The sequence below is a fragment of the Monopterus albus genome, unplaced genomic scaffold, assembly GCF_001952655.1.
Source record: "Monopterus albus unplaced genomic scaffold, M_albus_1.0 scaffold345.1, whole genome shotgun sequence".
Lineage (NCBI taxonomy): Eukaryota > Metazoa > Chordata > Actinopteri > Synbranchiformes > Synbranchidae > Monopterus > Monopterus albus.
The window spans coordinates 374,739-392,337 of NW_018128225.1; the positions used below are offsets into that span (position 1 = coordinate 374,739).

Consider the following 17,599-nt stretch of genomic DNA (forward strand, 5'->3'; position numbering starts at 1 on the left):
AGATCCGCTGTCAGGCTTTTGAACTTGGATACCCATAAGTCTTTATCCGCTATCTTGGCCAGTTCAATTTCAAGATCGGGCTGACTTATCTCTGTGAATGTGGATATCTTCAGCAGGGATGGGTCGATGTCCAGCGGTGTGACAGGGAAGGACAGAGTGTTTTGTTCCTTTCTGAACTCGCTGAATCGTTCTCCAAATGCAGCTTGCATTGCCATAATTGCAGTTTGTAAATAATCACAATTTATGTGATTGTTCTCTTCTTTGAACTGTCTCAGGGAGGAGAAGTGAGACAGCGTACCTCTCTGTACATCTCTGGCAAACGCTGTCATCTTGCGCTCAAACGCCAGAAATCCTCCAGCAACTGCAGGGCCGCGCTTCCCTTTCCCTGGAGATTTTTATTCAGCGCGCATAAGTGACTTGTCATATCCACCATGAAATAAAACTTTTCCAGCCAATCGAGGTCTCCCAGTTCAGGATAGCTGAGGCCTTTGCTTTCCAAGAAGGTTTTAACGTGTTCCAGACAAGCAGCAAAGCGTTTCAGCACATCTCCCTGAAGGGAGCCACAACAAGGAGGCTGAAGAGCCACATGTGGCTCCAGAACCGCGGGTTGCCGAGCCCTGATCTAGACCATCAGATTACCTGTCATAGAGTTATGCTAATAGTTCTGTGTTACAATCACTTCTCCCTTATTTCGAGTGTAATATATTTTTCTCCCTGTAGTGATGATGAGTGCAGGAGCCTCCGTGCACTCTACCAGCTCCAGTCTGGTGAACGCACCCACCTCCATAACTCAGCCAACTAGCACACAGGCCACAGCATTTGTCCAGCCCACCCAGCAGCAGGCAGCCAATCAGGATACAGGCTCCAGTATAGAGGCAGAGCGACCATCTACGTCCTCCTCTCTGATTGGAGCAGGTGAGCAGGGCCATATCTCAAACCCACCAGTACAATGCCTACTGCGTTAAAAACATTTAAAATGATGAAAAGATAAATTGGAATGTGGTGTATTGACCACACATGACATTCACTCTCAGTGAGCACAGAAGGCTATGATGGCGAAGAGTCACTTTGTCTTCTTTCTGACTAGATTAAACAGTTAAATTATATTATCTGATGTCCTGGGGTTATCGTGTGTGTACTTGGTGTGACTAAAGCAGGTTTAAAGCGTGGCAGAGAGACCGAGGAGGAGGAAGAGGAGAGCAGACCAGACACACCACCGACCTCTAGGAAACGGCGACTAGAAACAATATTAGCACGGCAGGTACAGTGCACACTGAAAATAAACAAGCCTGTTATTCGGGTAAAGTTTTTGAATGAATAAGATTTAGGCTTTTTTTTTTTTTTTGGATAATAGCACACTAACGTGGAGTTCTTTTTAAATGTTTTGTTAAAGCATATTAGTTAATTACATTTTAGGCTTTAGGTTATTTAAACTTCTATGTCTTTAAACTTTCAGGTATGAAAAACATGAGGTGAATAATTACCCCAAATTCACAGCAGTTGTGAGACATTAGCTGTGCATGAGCACTACTCTAGTATATGTGCAATAAATCAGCATGGCCCTCTGCTATGGCGCCAGCTCTGCTGTCAGCGGCAGAACTTTGGGGGAGCTGAGCGGTCAGACTGCCTTTACCAGGCTAAGTAATATTAGTAATTCATTTTACAAAGTAGGCCCCATGAGTACTGTACTAGAGGAAAACTGCATATAGAATCACTCTATTCACATTTTCCCAGTATGCCCACAGTGAGCCCAGATAGCTGACAGAACCTGGGAGCTTTAACTGATCACTGTAGAAAAACAGTGGTTCATAAGTTCACAACAAATACAGTGGGAGATTTGCATGATTCCAACAGCTCCCTCTTCAAAAGTAGACTCCAAATATAAAAATTAAGCACGTTCTAAACTGCTTGTGTTTCCAACTGCTTGTGTTTCTGATGCTACTGGAGGTTGTTAATGCTGAAGACAACAGTTAGGAAGTTGATGGAAGTTTCCATAATTTCCTCTCTTTCACCAGTTCATCTAGCAAAGCCATCTCCACTGCAGATCTTCTGCTCACCACTCACTGCTTTGTATTATAACCAGTTAAGGAACTTAAACACAGCCATTGCACTGCAGAAGTCTCCTCTTCAGTAATGAATCCAAGTAAGGTTACATGGATAAACTGCAGTTATATATTTGTGTAGCACACTTTCTTTTGTCACCAAGTCAGCAAAAGGTTGGCCAATATAATTAAAGTGCAACAGGTATGTGTGTTAACCCCTTGCATCCAGCATAAATCTTAACATTAGCTTCTAAAAGCTCTAGTCAACAGTTCCCAGTAAAACAGTAGTGTAACACAAATGTTTTTGCACATAGCATATCCATGTATACATTCACAGACGAAAATATTGGTTCCCCTGTATTTCTGTCAGATAACAGACCACTTCTCCCAGAAAACTGTTGCAAAGAACCGCGGGTTGCCGAGCCCTGATCTAGACCATCAGATTACCTGTCATAGAGTTATGCTAATAGTTCTGTGTTACAATCACTTCTCCCTTATTTCTCCATCATCTGACTGCAATATTACAAATCTGTCTCTGCTTAGATGGGTGAGCAGCCCAAGTCTGCAGACCAGAGACAGATATCTTTGAAGAGTCCAGCCCAAGACAGGGGAGGGTAACAAATACACACATGTGCAAACTCCAGAAACTGTTCTGAATGATATTAAATAGGCTTATTCATGTACACTTTTCAGAGAACTTCAGACACAGCAATGAGCTCACAAACAATAAGCATAAGCTTACAATAGTGAACACAATACAACACAAAAAAATTAATGCACATGAAGAGTGTCAGCTGAAAAGAAATTACTGTAATAATAATTTCCTTGTTTCTCCATCAGTTCCAGTGTCTCTGAGCCTCCCACCGCTAACATCCGCCCCACCCCAAGTACTCCATCTCCTAGCAGCAAGCCAAACCCCTCCCCTGGTAGCAAGGCCACGCCCCGTGCCAGCATCAGACCAATGGTTACTCCGGCATCTGTCCCCATCCCTACACCCACCGCCACTGTCATGCCGACCACACAAACCGACAGTCAAGAGGGTGAGAGCATGAGAGAAAAAGAAAGCAGAACTTAGCAGTGGAGATGAGAGTATTTAAAATTTATTTTAGAGAAAGTGAGTTTTAGTCGCTTCGCTGAAGTGTGTGTGTGTGTGTGAGATGTATCAGAGTGTAATATATTTTTCTCCCTGTAGTGATGATGAGTGCAGGAGCCTCCGTGCACTCTACCAGCTCCAGTCTGGTGAACGCACCCACCTCCATAACTCAGCCAACTAGCACACAGGCCACAGCATTTGTCCAGCCCACCCAGCAGCAGGCAGCCAATCAGGATACAGGCTCCAGTATAGAGGCAGAGCGACCATCTACGTCCTCCTCTCTGATTGGAGCAGGTGAGCAGGGCCATATCTCAAACCCACCAGTACAATGCCTACTGCGTTAAAAACATTTAAAATGATGAAAAGATAAATTGGAATGTGGTGTATTGACCACACATGACATTCACTCTCAGTGAGCACAGAAGGCTATGATGGCGAAGAGTCACTTTGTCTTCTGTCTGACTAGATTAAACAGTTAAATTATATTATCTGATGTCCTGGGGTTATCGTGTGTGTACTTGGTGTGACTAAAGCAGGTTTAAAGCGTGGCAGAGAGACCGAGGAGGAGGAAGAGGAGAGCAGACCAGACACACCACCGACCGCTAGGAAACGGCGACTAGAAACAATATTAGCACGGCAGGTACAGTGCACACTGAAAATAAACAAGCCTGTTATTCGGGTAAAGTTTTTGAATGAATAAGATTTAGGCTTTTTTTTTTTTTTTCTGGATAATAGCACACTAACGTGGAGTTCTTTTTAAATGTTTTGTTAAAGCATATTAGTTAATTACATTTTAGGCTTTAGGTTATTTAAACTTCTATGTCTTTAAACTTTCAGGTATGAAAAACATGAGGTGAATAATTACCCCAAATTCACAGCAGTTGTGAGACATTAGCTGTGCATGAGCACTACTCTAGTATATGTGCAATAAATCAGCATGGCCCTCTGCTATGGCGCCAGCTCTGCTGTCAGCGGCAGAACTTTGGGGGAGCTGAGCGGTCAGACTGCCTTTACCAGGCTAAGTAATATTAGTAATTCATTTTACAAAGTAGGCCCCATGAGTACTGTACTAGAGGAAAACTGCATATAGAATCACTCTATTCACATTTTCCCAGTATGCCCACAGTGAGCCCAGATAGCTGACAGAACCTGGGAGCTTTAACTGATCACTGTAGAAAAACAGTGGTTCATAAGTTCACAACAAATACAGTGGGAGATTTGCATGATTCCAACAGCTCCCTCTTCAAAAGTAGACTCCAAATATAAAAATTAAGCACGTTCTAAACTGCTTGTGTTTCCAACTGCTTGTGTTTCTGATGCTACTGGAGGTTGTTAATGCTGAAGACAACAGTTAGGAAGTTGATGGAAGTTTCCATAATTTCCTCTCTTTCACCAGTTCATCTAGCAAAGCCATCTCCACTGCAGATCTTCTGCTCACCACTCACTGCTTTGTATTATAACCAGTTAAGGAACTTAAACACAGCCATTGCACTGCAGAAGTCTCCTCTTCAGTAATGAATCCAAGTAAGGTTACATGGATAAACTGCAGTTATATATTTGTGTAGCACACTTTCTTTTGTCACCAAGTCAGCAAAAGGTTGGCCAATATAATTAAAGTGCAACAGGTATGTGTGTTAACCCCTTGCATCCAGCATAAATCTTAACATTAGCTTCTAAAAGCTCTAGTCAACAGTTCCCAGTAAAACAGTAGTGTAACACAAATGTTTTTGCACATAGCATATCCATGTATACATTCACAGACGAAAATATTGGTTCCCCTGTATTTCTGTCAGATAACAGACCACTTCTCCCAGAAAACTGTTGCAATCGCGAAGTCTTTGGTTTTCTCATGTTTATTTCTTTTGTTTGTATTGGAACAACAAAAAAAGCAGAGAAAAAAGCCAAATCTGATCCATTCCACACAGAACTCCAAACATGGACTGGACAGAATTATTGGCACCTTTTCAAAATCATTAAAAATTGTTGTATTTCAAACATGATGCTCCTTTAATTTGTAATGAAACTCACCTGTAGCAACCAACAGGTGCTGGCAACATAGGAATCACACTTGTTGACTCAACCTTTGTGTTGTGTGGACCACACTGAGCACAGAGTAAAGAAAGAAGAGCAAAGAATTGTCTGAGGGTTTGAGAACCACCATAGTGGAAAAGCCTGGACAGTCTCAAGGCTCCAAGTCCATCTCCAGAGATCTGGTTGTTCCTGTGTCTACTATGTAGAGCATTGTCAAGAGGTTTACAGCCCATGGAGCTGTAGCTAACCTCCCTGGACGTGGACGAAAAGAGAAAAATAGATGACAGATTGCAATGGTGGATAAAGAAACTCAACCAACTTCCAAACAAATCGAAGCTGACGTGCAGGCACAGGGTGCAACAGTGTCAGCTCACACTATGTCACCATTTGAATTACAAGGTACACTGGTAGGAGACCCAGGGGACCCCACTGCTGACACAGAGACATAAAAAAACCAGATTGGAGTTTGCCAAAACATAGCTGATGCAGCCACAGTCCTTCTGGGAGAATGTCCTGTGGACAGATGAGACTAAAGTAGAGCTTTTGGTCGAGCACATCATTTTACTGTTTTCAGAAAATGAAATGAGGCCTTCAGAGAAAAGAACATGGTCCCTATGGTCAAACATGATGGAGGTTCACTGATGTTTTGGGGTTGCTTTGCTGCTTCAGCCACTGGATGTCTTGACTGTGTGTGTGACATTATGAAATCTGAAGATTACCTGTGAATTCTGTGTCAAAAGTTGGGTCTCTGTCAGAGGACATGGGTCTTAGATCAGGACAATGACCCGAAGCAGACTTCATAAAGCACCAGAACTGGTTTCAGACAATGAGCTGGAGAGTTCTGAAGTGGCCAGCAATGACTCCAGATGTAAATCCCATAGAGCACCTGTGGAGAGATCTCAGAACGGCAGCTGGGAGAATGAGGCCTTCATATCTGAGAGACCTGGAGCAGTTGGCAAAAGAAGAGTGGTCCAAAATTCCAGTAGAGTTGGAAGAACCTCACTGATGGTTACAGGAAGTGACTGATACCAGTTACTTTGTCCAAAGAGTGTGCTACCAAATATTATGTCGAGGGTGTCACTAATCCTGTCCAGTTTGTTTTTGTCCAGAATTGATATTGAAGTTGTTGTTGCAGCAGCAGGGTTTTTTCTTTTTTTAGGTTTGTGGTTTTTGTTATCCTCTGTTTGTTTTTTAGCACCCATCACTGTTGTTTGTGCAATTTATTGAATTAATTTGTAACTGTGTATTTACAATTGTATAACTTGGTATGTTTCAGATGGGAGATGATGAGGAGATTGAAGGACAGCTGAGGGATGAGGGAGCTCGACAGGTTTCGTCAGAGGACAGTCAGGTCAGTCAGTGATGAAAACAACAATGTTGTATGAGGTTAAAGATTACACTATATCTTCATATACTGTAATTGGTGTCTGTACTTATGTGTGGCAAAATACAAGCCTACAGTATGTACAGTACAACAAATACAGTCCTGCATATGAACTGTTTCTCATTCAAATATTTGCAGTAATCCAGTGTCATTTGCACATCATTCATTGACGGTAAACACAGTAGACACTTGGGTGTAATGGCATCTTTCAAACCAGTGGCTGGAGATTATTCAGCATGAGTCCTGCTGCCTTCATGTGCTGCAGGGAATGAATGAACTGGAGAATGAGAAGTTTTTCATACAGTATAAAGCTGCTGTGGACCGTAGATATCAATCTACAGTCCAGTTTATAGATAACTGCCGAATGTGGTGTTTTTATGCCAGTGTAATCAAACTTTTTTTTTCTGGTTGTAGGGTATTGAACATTTTTTATTTAATTCTTTTTTCCCACAAATCAGAGACTAAAACCAACAGTGAATTTGGTTTACTCACTGTCTGTGAATGCAGAAACTGGTTTAACTTATTCATTTGTGTCCATTGTCGTCCAAAAACTATTAAAAACACACCCATGAGCATGTGTGTGTGTGTGATCTCTGCCATATTCACACCACTTGCATCATTATGTGCAGCGCTAGAACAAAGAGCAGTTGACTCTTTGTTTCTTCAGAGATCGATGGCCACTCTTGTGATGCAGCACATCATTTAAATGAACCTCCAGTAAAACAAAGAGGCAGTTTTGCACTAGAAATACTACAGATTGATTTCACCAACTGAGGCTGCTCAACCTTTACATTAGTTTCATGTTCAACTTTTTTAACAGAATAAAGACTGTGGAGTTTGACCCCCACCACTTACACTTCATGACAAGCACAGCACTGTACATTTTACAAATCAAACAGCTCATGTAAACATTAAGTTGAAACCCTGAATATATTCTCAGCCATTTAGCCTGAAACATCTTTGTAATGTCCTTCCCCTGTCTGAGGACCCTGAGGAGTAACGTTGACATCACTGGCGCTGCCAGCTGTGCTAGTCTTTTGGGCTTAGTCTTTTTTATGAGCGGGGTCCACTTCATTTGATGTAGACTTGTGTTAACTAGCAGTCTATGTCTGTATGCTTGTTGTTGTCATGTGCATATTATTAAAACCTGACTATATATGCTAGCGAGAGACGCAACAGCAGAGGGGACACGTAGCTTTGTAGAGAGGGGGAGAAAGCACACCGAGTGTTGTTATATTCACCTAGCATGCAGCTTGTTAAGTAGAGTAGTCCAAATGAATGGAGACCAGCCCCCCCGGCACAAACAGCACAATGCCGGTTGGGTTTTGGAGCGCACCCACTGTTTAACATTGCTAGAAATGTGTGTGACGATGTCCTCACATTGTGAGAGCTACATTTGCAGGAATCAGTGAAATTATGCGCAATACCCCCAGGCCCACACTAAAATTCAAGCCCTGCGTATGGCACGGGGCAGGGCATAGCCCATGCTGATGGGCACTGTTTGGGGCGCACGCCATTACCGAGTTCATCACAGTAGCTGTGGCACAACCATAGGCACACAGGGACAGCACAGCCTGGATGGGAACATGTATGGCAGGGGTTGAAGGTCTCCAACATGGTGGTCATATTGTTGTTGCTTTTGGGGCTCAGAGGGACCTCAGTGGGCATGACGGGGTGCTTGTGTGTCAGTGTTGTTGTTGACAACACTAATGACATCATGTATGGTAAGTTAATAGCTACAGATCCTCTCCACTTGAAGATGAAATGCTTTATTTGTTTGAAGCTGTATATTTATGAGGGTGATTTTCTTTTAACATTGATTTAAAAAGCATAATACTGGGTTTCTATTTGGGATACAGGAGATTCCAGAGGAGCGGTTCCCTATCTTAACTGAAGACGACGAGGACATGGAGGAAGAAAGCGGCTCCCAGTCTGTCCCCTCCGATCTGACACCCTCTCAGCAGTCTGCCATAATCCGGGACGTCATTGTGATCGACACAGACAGCGAGAGTCGTGAGAGCAAAGAGGAGGAGGAGAAGCAGGAGAATGAAGATGAAGATGAGGAGGAGGTGCATCTTTGTTTATTAACTTGTCAAAATGTTTTCAGCTTTGACCTTTTGGAGTAAATAACCTCCATTTCGGTATCTGCCTCAGTATAAAGAGGAAGAAGAGGACGACGAAGATGAGGATGATGCTGGTGACAGTGGAATGAAGGGAGGAGAGGAGAATAATGAGGGGAGCAGGGAGGCTCAGGAGGTGGGAGAGGAGGAGGAGCCATCAGCAGCCACCAGCAGTGAGGAGAATATGTGTGGAGCATCTTCAGACTCCCAGCGTGTGTCCGAGCTGTCACACAGCAGTAAGCACCACCGAGAACATGTGGGTTGATGTAGTAGTTCCTCATTTTGAAATAAGCTTATGTGAGTCACTCATTTCTTCCAGGTGAAGGTAGTAGCAGTGCCACATCAGCATCTGACCTTGGTAGAGACCCTTTACACCTCCTCCCAACCTCCTCTTCTTCTGCACTCTCCACCTCATCCTCCCACACACATCGCCTGCCACACCCTCGTAGGCCCACACACTCCCTCCCACCACGGCTCTATATACAACCTCCTGCTCCAGAGCTGGGACCCCCACACTCACAAGTATGCGCACACACTCGCAGTTTGATCCAAGTAAACAAAACATTTCTTTGTTTTTACCAGACAAAATAGTCAGCGGCTGTAGTGATGATGTCACACCTAGAGTGAGGAGGCTGTTGAACTGATCTGCACAATTGTTTTTTAACTTGTCACGACCACAGTTTTCACTCCTTTTACATACATTTTTCACTGAATTGTCTGCATTCGTGCTTTTCCTGACAGTAGAACTGTGGAAAGTGAATTCATAGAAGATGCACAGTGAGCTGCAGTGACATGAGGGCCAACCAACTGCTGCTTTGAGTTCTGTGTACATAGTATTAGGCAGGTGGTCATAATGTTATGGCGGATCAGTGTATATGCATAATACCTTCATCCATGGATAAAGCCTGGACAGGTCGCCAGTCCATCACAGGGCTAACACACAGAAACAGAAGAACATTCACTCTCCCCAAAATGACTTGTTGGATGAATGCTTAAGTACTCTGATGGTGATGAGCTTTGTTTATGAAGCAGAGACAGTCCTCTCAGCTGCGCAGACCATCAGTAGGACGTGGACTCCAGCTCACCCCTGGAATAGGCAGTACGGTAAGGGATTAAGTGTGTCTTGTAATTGGATTACATTTGTTTTATGGTGTTAATATGTTGTGTGTATTGCATTTCTGACCTAAACACGGTCAGTTGTATATGTTGTATGAAACATGCAAGATGAATGTTTAAGCTGAGACAGTGTGTCTTATGTGTTATAGCAATATTTCTTTGACGATGACGACAGGATGGTTCCCAGTACTCCCACCCTGGTTGTCCCACACCGCACTGATGGCTTCGCAGAGGCTATACAGTAAGATTGATTTTAAAAAGTTAAAAAAAAAAAAAAAACTTAAGAGGAAGGCAGCTGCTTTAATTAAAAAAGGAGTGTTAGTGCTGCATACATGATTTTAATATCTTCAGATGCTTAATTTACTCATATACCTACATGAGCCCAAGATATGAACACCTGAGGATTTCTGTTGCAAGCTTTTTTTGTTAAAATCCAGTCAGGTGCATAAATATTTGGACAAGAATGTAATTTTGTGCAGCTCTGTCCACCACCTGGAATGAATTGGTCAAGATATTACTAACGTGTAGACTCAGCTTTAATTCAAAGGGAATTTACAAACCTATTGCATTAACCATTTGGGGATTACAGCCATTTTTATACATAGTCCCCCATTTTCAGAGGCTCAAAAGTAAGTGGACGACTGACAAGCAGTTTCATGGCCATGTGTGGCATGTTCCCTCATTATTTCATGACAGCTAAAAGGTCTGGAGTTGATTCCAAGTGTTGAATTTGCATTTGACGGCTGTCCATTAGTGGTCCAAAGAGGTGTTGCTGCCAAGTCAAGGAGGCCATCATAAGGCTTCAAAAACAAAACAAACCTCTCAGAGAGCAGAAACTTCAGGAATGGCTGAATCAACAATGTGGTACATTCTCTACAAGAAGAAATGGACTGCTGAGCTCAGCAACACCAATGTGTTGTGTCGTGATCCAATGTGTGCACCATCATCTGTCACACATAGTGGAGGTAGGTTTGTGGCATGGGCACCGAATGACTGGTCTTTACTGATGATGTGAAAGCTTATTGAAGTAGCAGCATGAATTTGGAAGTACATAGATCGATACTAGATACCCAGATTCAGCCAAATGCTGCATAACTGACAGAGTGGTGCTTCACAGTACCGATGGATAATGACCCAAAATATACAGCGACAGTAACCCAAGAGCTTCTCAAAGCAAAGAAATTGAATATTCTTCAGTGGCTGAGTCAGTCACCTGACCTCAACCCAACTGATAGTGCTTTGTGCTTCCTGAAGATACAACTGATGCAGAAAGACCTACAAACGAGCAGCAAATGAAGGCCGCACCAGTAAAGGCCCGGCAGAGCATCTTGGAGGAGGTAGTTCAGCATTCAGCAATGTCAGTGGGTTCCAGACTTCAGGCAGCCACTGAATGCAAAGAATTCACATCCAAGTATTAAAAATAATAATTATATACAGTATATATTTTTTTAAATGTTGTTGTGTCCCCTTTTGAGCCTCTGAAACTGGGGGACTATATATAAAATGGCTTCATACATGGTTAATGCAATATTTTTAATTCCCTTGAATTAAAGATGAAAGTCTACACTTCTAAAATGTATTGACTTTGTTGTTTTAAATCCATTGTGGTGGTGTACAGAAGCAAAATTGTTTCTTTGTCCAAATACTTATGCACCTGACGGTATGTGTACACTGTGTGCACAGAGTTCAGCCTCACTGCAGTGGATGGCACAGCCCTTATAAAACAGCTTTAATAAGGCAAACTCGACTGTGAGCGGTGTTCAGATTAATCCTGTTCATCAGGTTCTCATGTTACCTCTCATGTGTATCCCCTCAGCTCTCCCCAGGTGGCAAGTCTGTCCACCAGGTTCAGGTTTGGACCTCCAGAGGACCTGCTGCCTCAGTCATCAGCCTCACACTCGGACCTGGGACAGCTGGCCTCTCAAGGAGGTACCACACCCAGTCTGAGCTAGTCTCGCACAGTTTTGTGTAGGAGTTTATTGATTGTAACATGCAATTCTGTGTTGTAGGTCTGGGGATATACGAGTCTCCTCTGTTCCTGGCTGCTAATGATGAAGACGGAGGAGGAAGGAGTGTCCCCACCACACCTTTACAAGTGGCCGCACCAGGTAAGAAACACACATGCAACAGCATTGTTCTGCAGCATTGGAGTTAGATATAAATGCTACATCCTTACTCCTGGTCTCTATCAGTGACAGTCTTCACTGAGTCTCTGCCCTCAGACAGCAGTGACAACATGGCCTCCCAGTCTGTTCCCATGGTAACTGCCTCCACCAGCATGGCTGCTGCTGCAGACGATGGAGATGAGGTCTTCATGGAGCAGGAAGGAGAAGGGTGAGCAACTTATGACCTTAGCGGCCCTTTACTAAATCAGTGGGACTGACACCAGAGGATGTACAGTGGCTTCAGAAAGCAGTCAGACCCCTTCCTGTTTTTAAGTCCTAGAAAACAGTTAGAACCTTGTCCTGAAGGACACTGTCATACTGTAAAATAAGAATACTATTCGAAAAGCAAAGATGTGATGAAGAGGTTGAGTGCAATGACTGGGAGGTTGAAAATTACTTTTCCTAATGGTCAGGTGGGTTTGTGGTAAAGCATGTTGTACCACTGAACTCTATTCAGAAGTATCCAGACAGCTGCACTAACATTTTTAGGATGGAGCTGCCTCTAACCTTGCCTGTGTGTTTTCCTTCAGGCCTGGTATGGAATCTTCTCTGGAGAGCCAGGCAGAGCTGGAGTCAACAGGACAGCAGAGTGAAGATGCATCACTGCCCTCTACCAGCCAGGACCCGGGTAATGATGAGCCATTATTCATGTGTTAACAGATTTAAGCTTTCACAAGGAACAGGAAGAGTAATGTTGCCATGGACAGAGTGACTGGGTGCGCTGCAACTTGGGGCCACTGTTTGAGCCTTTATTTGTTCATGTTCTGGAATATTAAGTGCGCTGAATTAGTTCTAACCAGGTCATTTTACTGTTTATCACTGGATGTGTGGACAACAGTCTCTAAATTACTGAAATACTGAGGAAATCTCTAAAACCTGATGATTCTCAGGCAGGGCATATGATGACTCACAAAGATGTTTGCCCGCTCCACTCCCCCACTCAAAGCTGCACTAGGTTGATCCACTCATTATCGCTCAGCGCTCAGCGCTCAACTCAGATTGCATCCCGTTCCACTGAGATCGCACCCACTTACTCCAAAGAAGGGGACGTAATCGGCATGTATTTCACTTTCAGCTTACGTAGACTTTTTTCCAAATAGAAATGATTTATTTCAAATTACACTTAGGCCTGTGTAACAAGGAATATAACACAAAGTCATATGTAAAGTAAGTAATGTAACAAATCAATGGGCCTAATTAAATAAAAATATACAGTACACTTGTATGACCTTTCAGTTTCCTGAAAGTACTTTAGCAACTCCGTTATTGAGCTCACAACAGCCGATTTTTGGCTGAAAGGTGTTGGATGACTGTGCAAGACACGGATGCATTCTCGGCCGGGCTTAATTATGCTTTAGGCTCATGGTATGAGAAGTTCCGGAGCAAAATTGGAGTGAGACATAGGGCGACACTCCCTCCTTTTTACAAAAGCCACTCTGTGCTCTGTTGAAAAGCCGCCCACTCCCTCACGCTCTGCTCCTCTCACATGCTCTGTTCTCAGGCAGGTTCAGAAGTGTTCCAGTTCCTGCACCATCAATTACACTTTTTACAGAATTCTCAGATCTAAACCTTGTAACTAGAAGATGGTAAGTCATACATAGATCAGATGTCCAATTATTGTTCGTTTGTGAATGCAGTGCGCTTCCATAGCAATGAACTGCAAATAATGATTATTTTCATTACGAGTTAATCTGCTGGTTAGTTTTACAATCATTTAACCTATGATACCTCTGAACATAATACAGAATATTTGACCAATAGTTCAAAATGTGGATATAGCACAGAAATCTATACAACACAAAAAGCAGCAAATAGCTGATTTAGATGCAGTGATCAGAAAACCAAGGTCATTCCTGACAACTATGAACACAGATGGTTCACGACACCTGTTTGTACATCTGCAGAGAAGATCAACAGCTGGCCATAAAATCCTTCCTCTCTCCAGACTCTCACCTAAGAAGTTGCTTTGCTTTGGTTGTAACCCTGACTCTTTACAGCAGCCACTGACATCCCACACATTTACTTCAAGCCCTTCAGCTGTGAAAGGATTTTTCTGACAATATTGTGTAATTAATTTGGTTTGTCTTTCCACAGTTCAGCCCCTAGCTTAATTATAGGGACAGATGACAGCCTACTGCAATGTTTAATGTGATGTTTTCACAATTAAGGATAATTACATCAGATTCTATATATTGAACACTTATTCCATCCATAGGTAAAAACACTGAACCCACAGCATGTTGAAGTGAGAGGTGTACCTATCTGGACAGCTGGAGTTTGATCACGACTAGAGCAGTCTTTCCATCTGAGGATGTCACAAGAAGTTTCAACACCTTTCTGCTGTGCAGCCATCACATGTCCTGCATGTGTCCCCTCACTGAAAGTTTCATCTCTGCTTTTGTTCTTAGACACCAGCAGCATCACTCAGCGGCTCGCAATGAGCAGTCCACATCTGACCAGCAACCTCTCGGGCAGAGGAGCCAGAGGGGGGAGGGGGGAAGCCAGGACGCTGCTCAGCCGCAGAGGTAAGAAACTCCACCACCCCTGCAGGGCTGGTCTTCTAACTTCCACTTGATAATCTGATACGCACACTTACAGAATAGACTCGAGCCGCTGGTGTGATGAAGCTGTTTATTCAAGTACAGTAAGCAGAAAGATAAAGATGCAGGAATAATCCTGATTAGTGATGACATGGGATCAGTCAGTTAGAAACTGCTTTCTTCTTACTGTTTTCAGGAACTTTCTTTAGAGGAGGAAGGGGAGGAGCCATGGGCAGAGGGAGCAATACCTAATGATGATGTCAGCAGTAGCAACTCTGTCCTTTCACTCAAGGAAAAGAGGAAATAATGTTTAATTCCTAGACTATTTTTTGTTGAATTTTGAGACGTTCAGTATGTCAGTAAATCTTGTGTCCAGTTGGTCAGTAATGCCACGACTCTGTCACATTGTGTAAGGCAGTGAGTTTTTAATTGTTTTGTCATTTTCTTAGTTTCTTCATTTTGTTCTGCTTATTGGGCTGTTACTGCACATGCCTCAATAATAAAGTTGTTTAATGAGAAGCAGTGATACTGTTTCAAAGACATCTAATTTTCACTCGCTTCCATATTGTTACATAATGAAAGTTTTGATAAAGGATTGTTTATTAAAGTCACTCAAGAAAACATAACATTTGAGTTAAGATTTTAATGTTGCTGCTTTTCTCAGTTTTATTTTCTTGTAATTTGATTGATACAGAACTCACATGAACCCACATCATACAAAATTTTGTACATATGCAAACAATATGTAGACACTTTTCACACACACTCAATTCATTGTTGCACCAGTACACACACATTCTGACACATGCACATATTACATTACATTTATCCATCTACAGTAAATGCAGCTTGCCACATTAACAGTATGTATCGAATGAACTACAGAAAAAATTGATACCACCTGCATGTACATGCGCAAACACACAAAACCTAACCTAAAGAATGTGTAGTATGTACAGTATAGTGAACATAGTGATACTGACCTTTGAATATCAGGATGGTTCCATTGCTGAGAGCTGTCAGCCCATTCATGGGAGAGTCACTGCAAAGGTCCACATCAACAAAGAGTCCTACACATAACCAGCACACAAATGTAATTCTACAAAAATGCCAAACTGAGGAAAAAGATAGCACACCCTCCCATGGATGCCCTCTTAAAATTGCTCAAATCACCCACAGGTATATCACACCAGGTGCACATAATTAGTAGATCGTTACTCAGCATTTTGCATGAGGCTTGCCCTATCTGAACCTCAGACATTTAGTTTGGTGTGCTCCTGACTGTTGAAGTGAGAGTGAGCACCATGGTGAGAGCGAAAGAGCTGTCAGAGGCCTTCAGAAAAAACACTGTAGCAGCCTATGAGTCTGGTAAGGGATCTAAAAAGATCTCAAAAGATTTTGAAATCAGCCATTCCACTGTCCGGAAGATAGTCTACAAGTGGAGGGCTTTCAAAACAACTGCCAACATGCCCAGGTCTGGTCGCCCCAGCAAGTTCACACCAAGAGCAGACCGCAAGATGCTAAAAGAGGTCTCCAAAAACCCTAAAATGTCATCTCGAGACCTACAGCAGGCTCTGGCTACTGTTGATGTAGAAGTGCATGCCTCTACAATCAGAAAGAGACTGCACAAGTTTAACTTGCATGGGAGGCGTGCAAGGAGGAAACCTTTGCTCTCTAAGAGAAACATCAAGGCCAGGCTGACATTTGCCAGAGAGAATGTTGACAAAGACCTCTGGAATAATGTTCCTTGGACAGATGAGTCCAAAATTGAATTATTTGGGCACCAGAGCAGAGGACATGTTTGGCGTAAACCAAACACAGCATTCCAGGAAAAGAACCTCATACCAACTGTGAAGCATGGAGGTGGAAGTGTCATGGTTTGAGGATTCTTTGCTGCAGCAGGACCTGGTCAGCTCACCATCATAGAATCCACCATGAATTCTACTGTGTATCAGAAGGTGCTTGAAGAACATGTGAGACCATCGGTTAGAAAATTAAAGCTGAAGCGGAACTGGACCATGCAACATGACAATGACCCAAAACATACTAGTAAATCAACCAAAGACTGGCTGAAAAAGAAGAAATGGAGAGTCCTGGAATGGCCGAGTCAAAGTCCAGACCTGAATCCCATTGAGATGCTGTGGGGTGACTTGAAAAGGGCTGTACATGCAAGAAACCCCTCAAACATCTCACAGCTGAAACAATTCTGCATTGAGGAGTGGGATAAAATTCCCTCAGACCGATGTCAGAGACTGGTAGATGGCTACAAGAACCGTCTCACTGCAGTTATTTCAGCCAAAGGAGGTAACACTAGCTATTAGGGGCTAGGGTGTGCTAACTTTTTCCTCAGTTGGAATAGGCATTTTTGTAGAATTACATTTACAGAAGATCTTGAAAAGACTTTTCTTCAGTTTTACTTGTTTAGTTGTATTACTTTAATCTCTCTGTATTGTTAAAATTGAGATTAAATAACCATATATTAAAACATGTTACAAAATACACATGCTTTCAAAGGGTGTCCTAATTTTTTCACATGACTGTAGGTGGAAACAGATGATTCTCTGTGGCGACCCCTAACGGGAACAGCCGAAAGAAGAAGAAGAAGACATAGTAGCATTCCAATCATTCCCTGTTCTCATATCTTGTCCATGAATGTCTTGTTCCATTAGCCCACTTCTCATCAGGTTGCCCTGGTTCCTCAACACCTGACAGGAACCGTGCCCTGACCCCGACCTTCCCCGTACCAAAGTCAGTGGTGTTAGCCACTGAGCTATCCAGACAGGACCCTAGGTGCAGGCTGTGCAAAGATGCCCCTGAGACAATCCAGCCCATAACAGCAGGGTGCAAGATGCTAGCAGGCAGGGCATACATGGAACGCCATAACCAAGTGGCTGGCATAGTGTACAGAAACATCTGTGCCAAGTACAAGCTAGAAGTCCCAAAGTCAAAATGGGATACACCTCCAAAGGTGGTTGAGAATGACCAAGGTAAGATCCTGTGGGACTTCAAGATACAAACTGACAAACTGGTAATGGCCAACCAACCGGACATAGTAGTGGTGGACAAACAGAAGAAGAAGGCCGTAGTGATAGATGTAGCAATCCCAAG

General features: G+C 43.0%; 1 protein-coding gene across 1 annotated transcript in view; it reads left to right on the forward strand.

Annotated features, from left to right (window-relative positions):
* The window catches only part of LOC109974728 (nucleoprotein TPR-like), a 49,172-nt gene extending 34,058 nt beyond the window's left edge, over positions 1–15,114 (forward strand). The window contains exons 39-54 of the mRNA XM_020625079.1: positions 2,586–2,656; positions 2,883–3,082; positions 3,235–3,429; positions 3,669–3,775; positions 6,443–6,517; positions 8,410–8,619; positions 8,705–8,906; positions 8,990–9,192; positions 9,700–9,774; positions 9,936–10,027; positions 11,603–11,715; positions 11,796–11,894; positions 11,979–12,120; positions 12,482–12,579; positions 14,360–14,476; positions 14,688–15,114. Of these exons, the coding sequence (XP_020480735.1) occupies positions 2,586–2,656; positions 2,883–3,082; positions 3,235–3,429; positions 3,669–3,775; positions 6,443–6,517; positions 8,410–8,619; positions 8,705–8,906; positions 8,990–9,192; positions 9,700–9,774; positions 9,936–10,027; positions 11,603–11,715; positions 11,796–11,894; positions 11,979–12,120; positions 12,482–12,579; positions 14,360–14,476; positions 14,688–14,743 (2,055 nt within the window). The 3' untranslated portion in view covers positions 14,744–15,114. The remainder of the gene's footprint in view (positions 1–2,585; positions 2,657–2,882; positions 3,083–3,234; positions 3,430–3,668; positions 3,776–6,442; positions 6,518–8,409; positions 8,620–8,704; positions 8,907–8,989; positions 9,193–9,699; positions 9,775–9,935; positions 10,028–11,602; positions 11,716–11,795; positions 11,895–11,978; positions 12,121–12,481; positions 12,580–14,359; positions 14,477–14,687) is intronic.
* Positions 15,115–17,599: the final 2,485 nt, after the last annotated feature.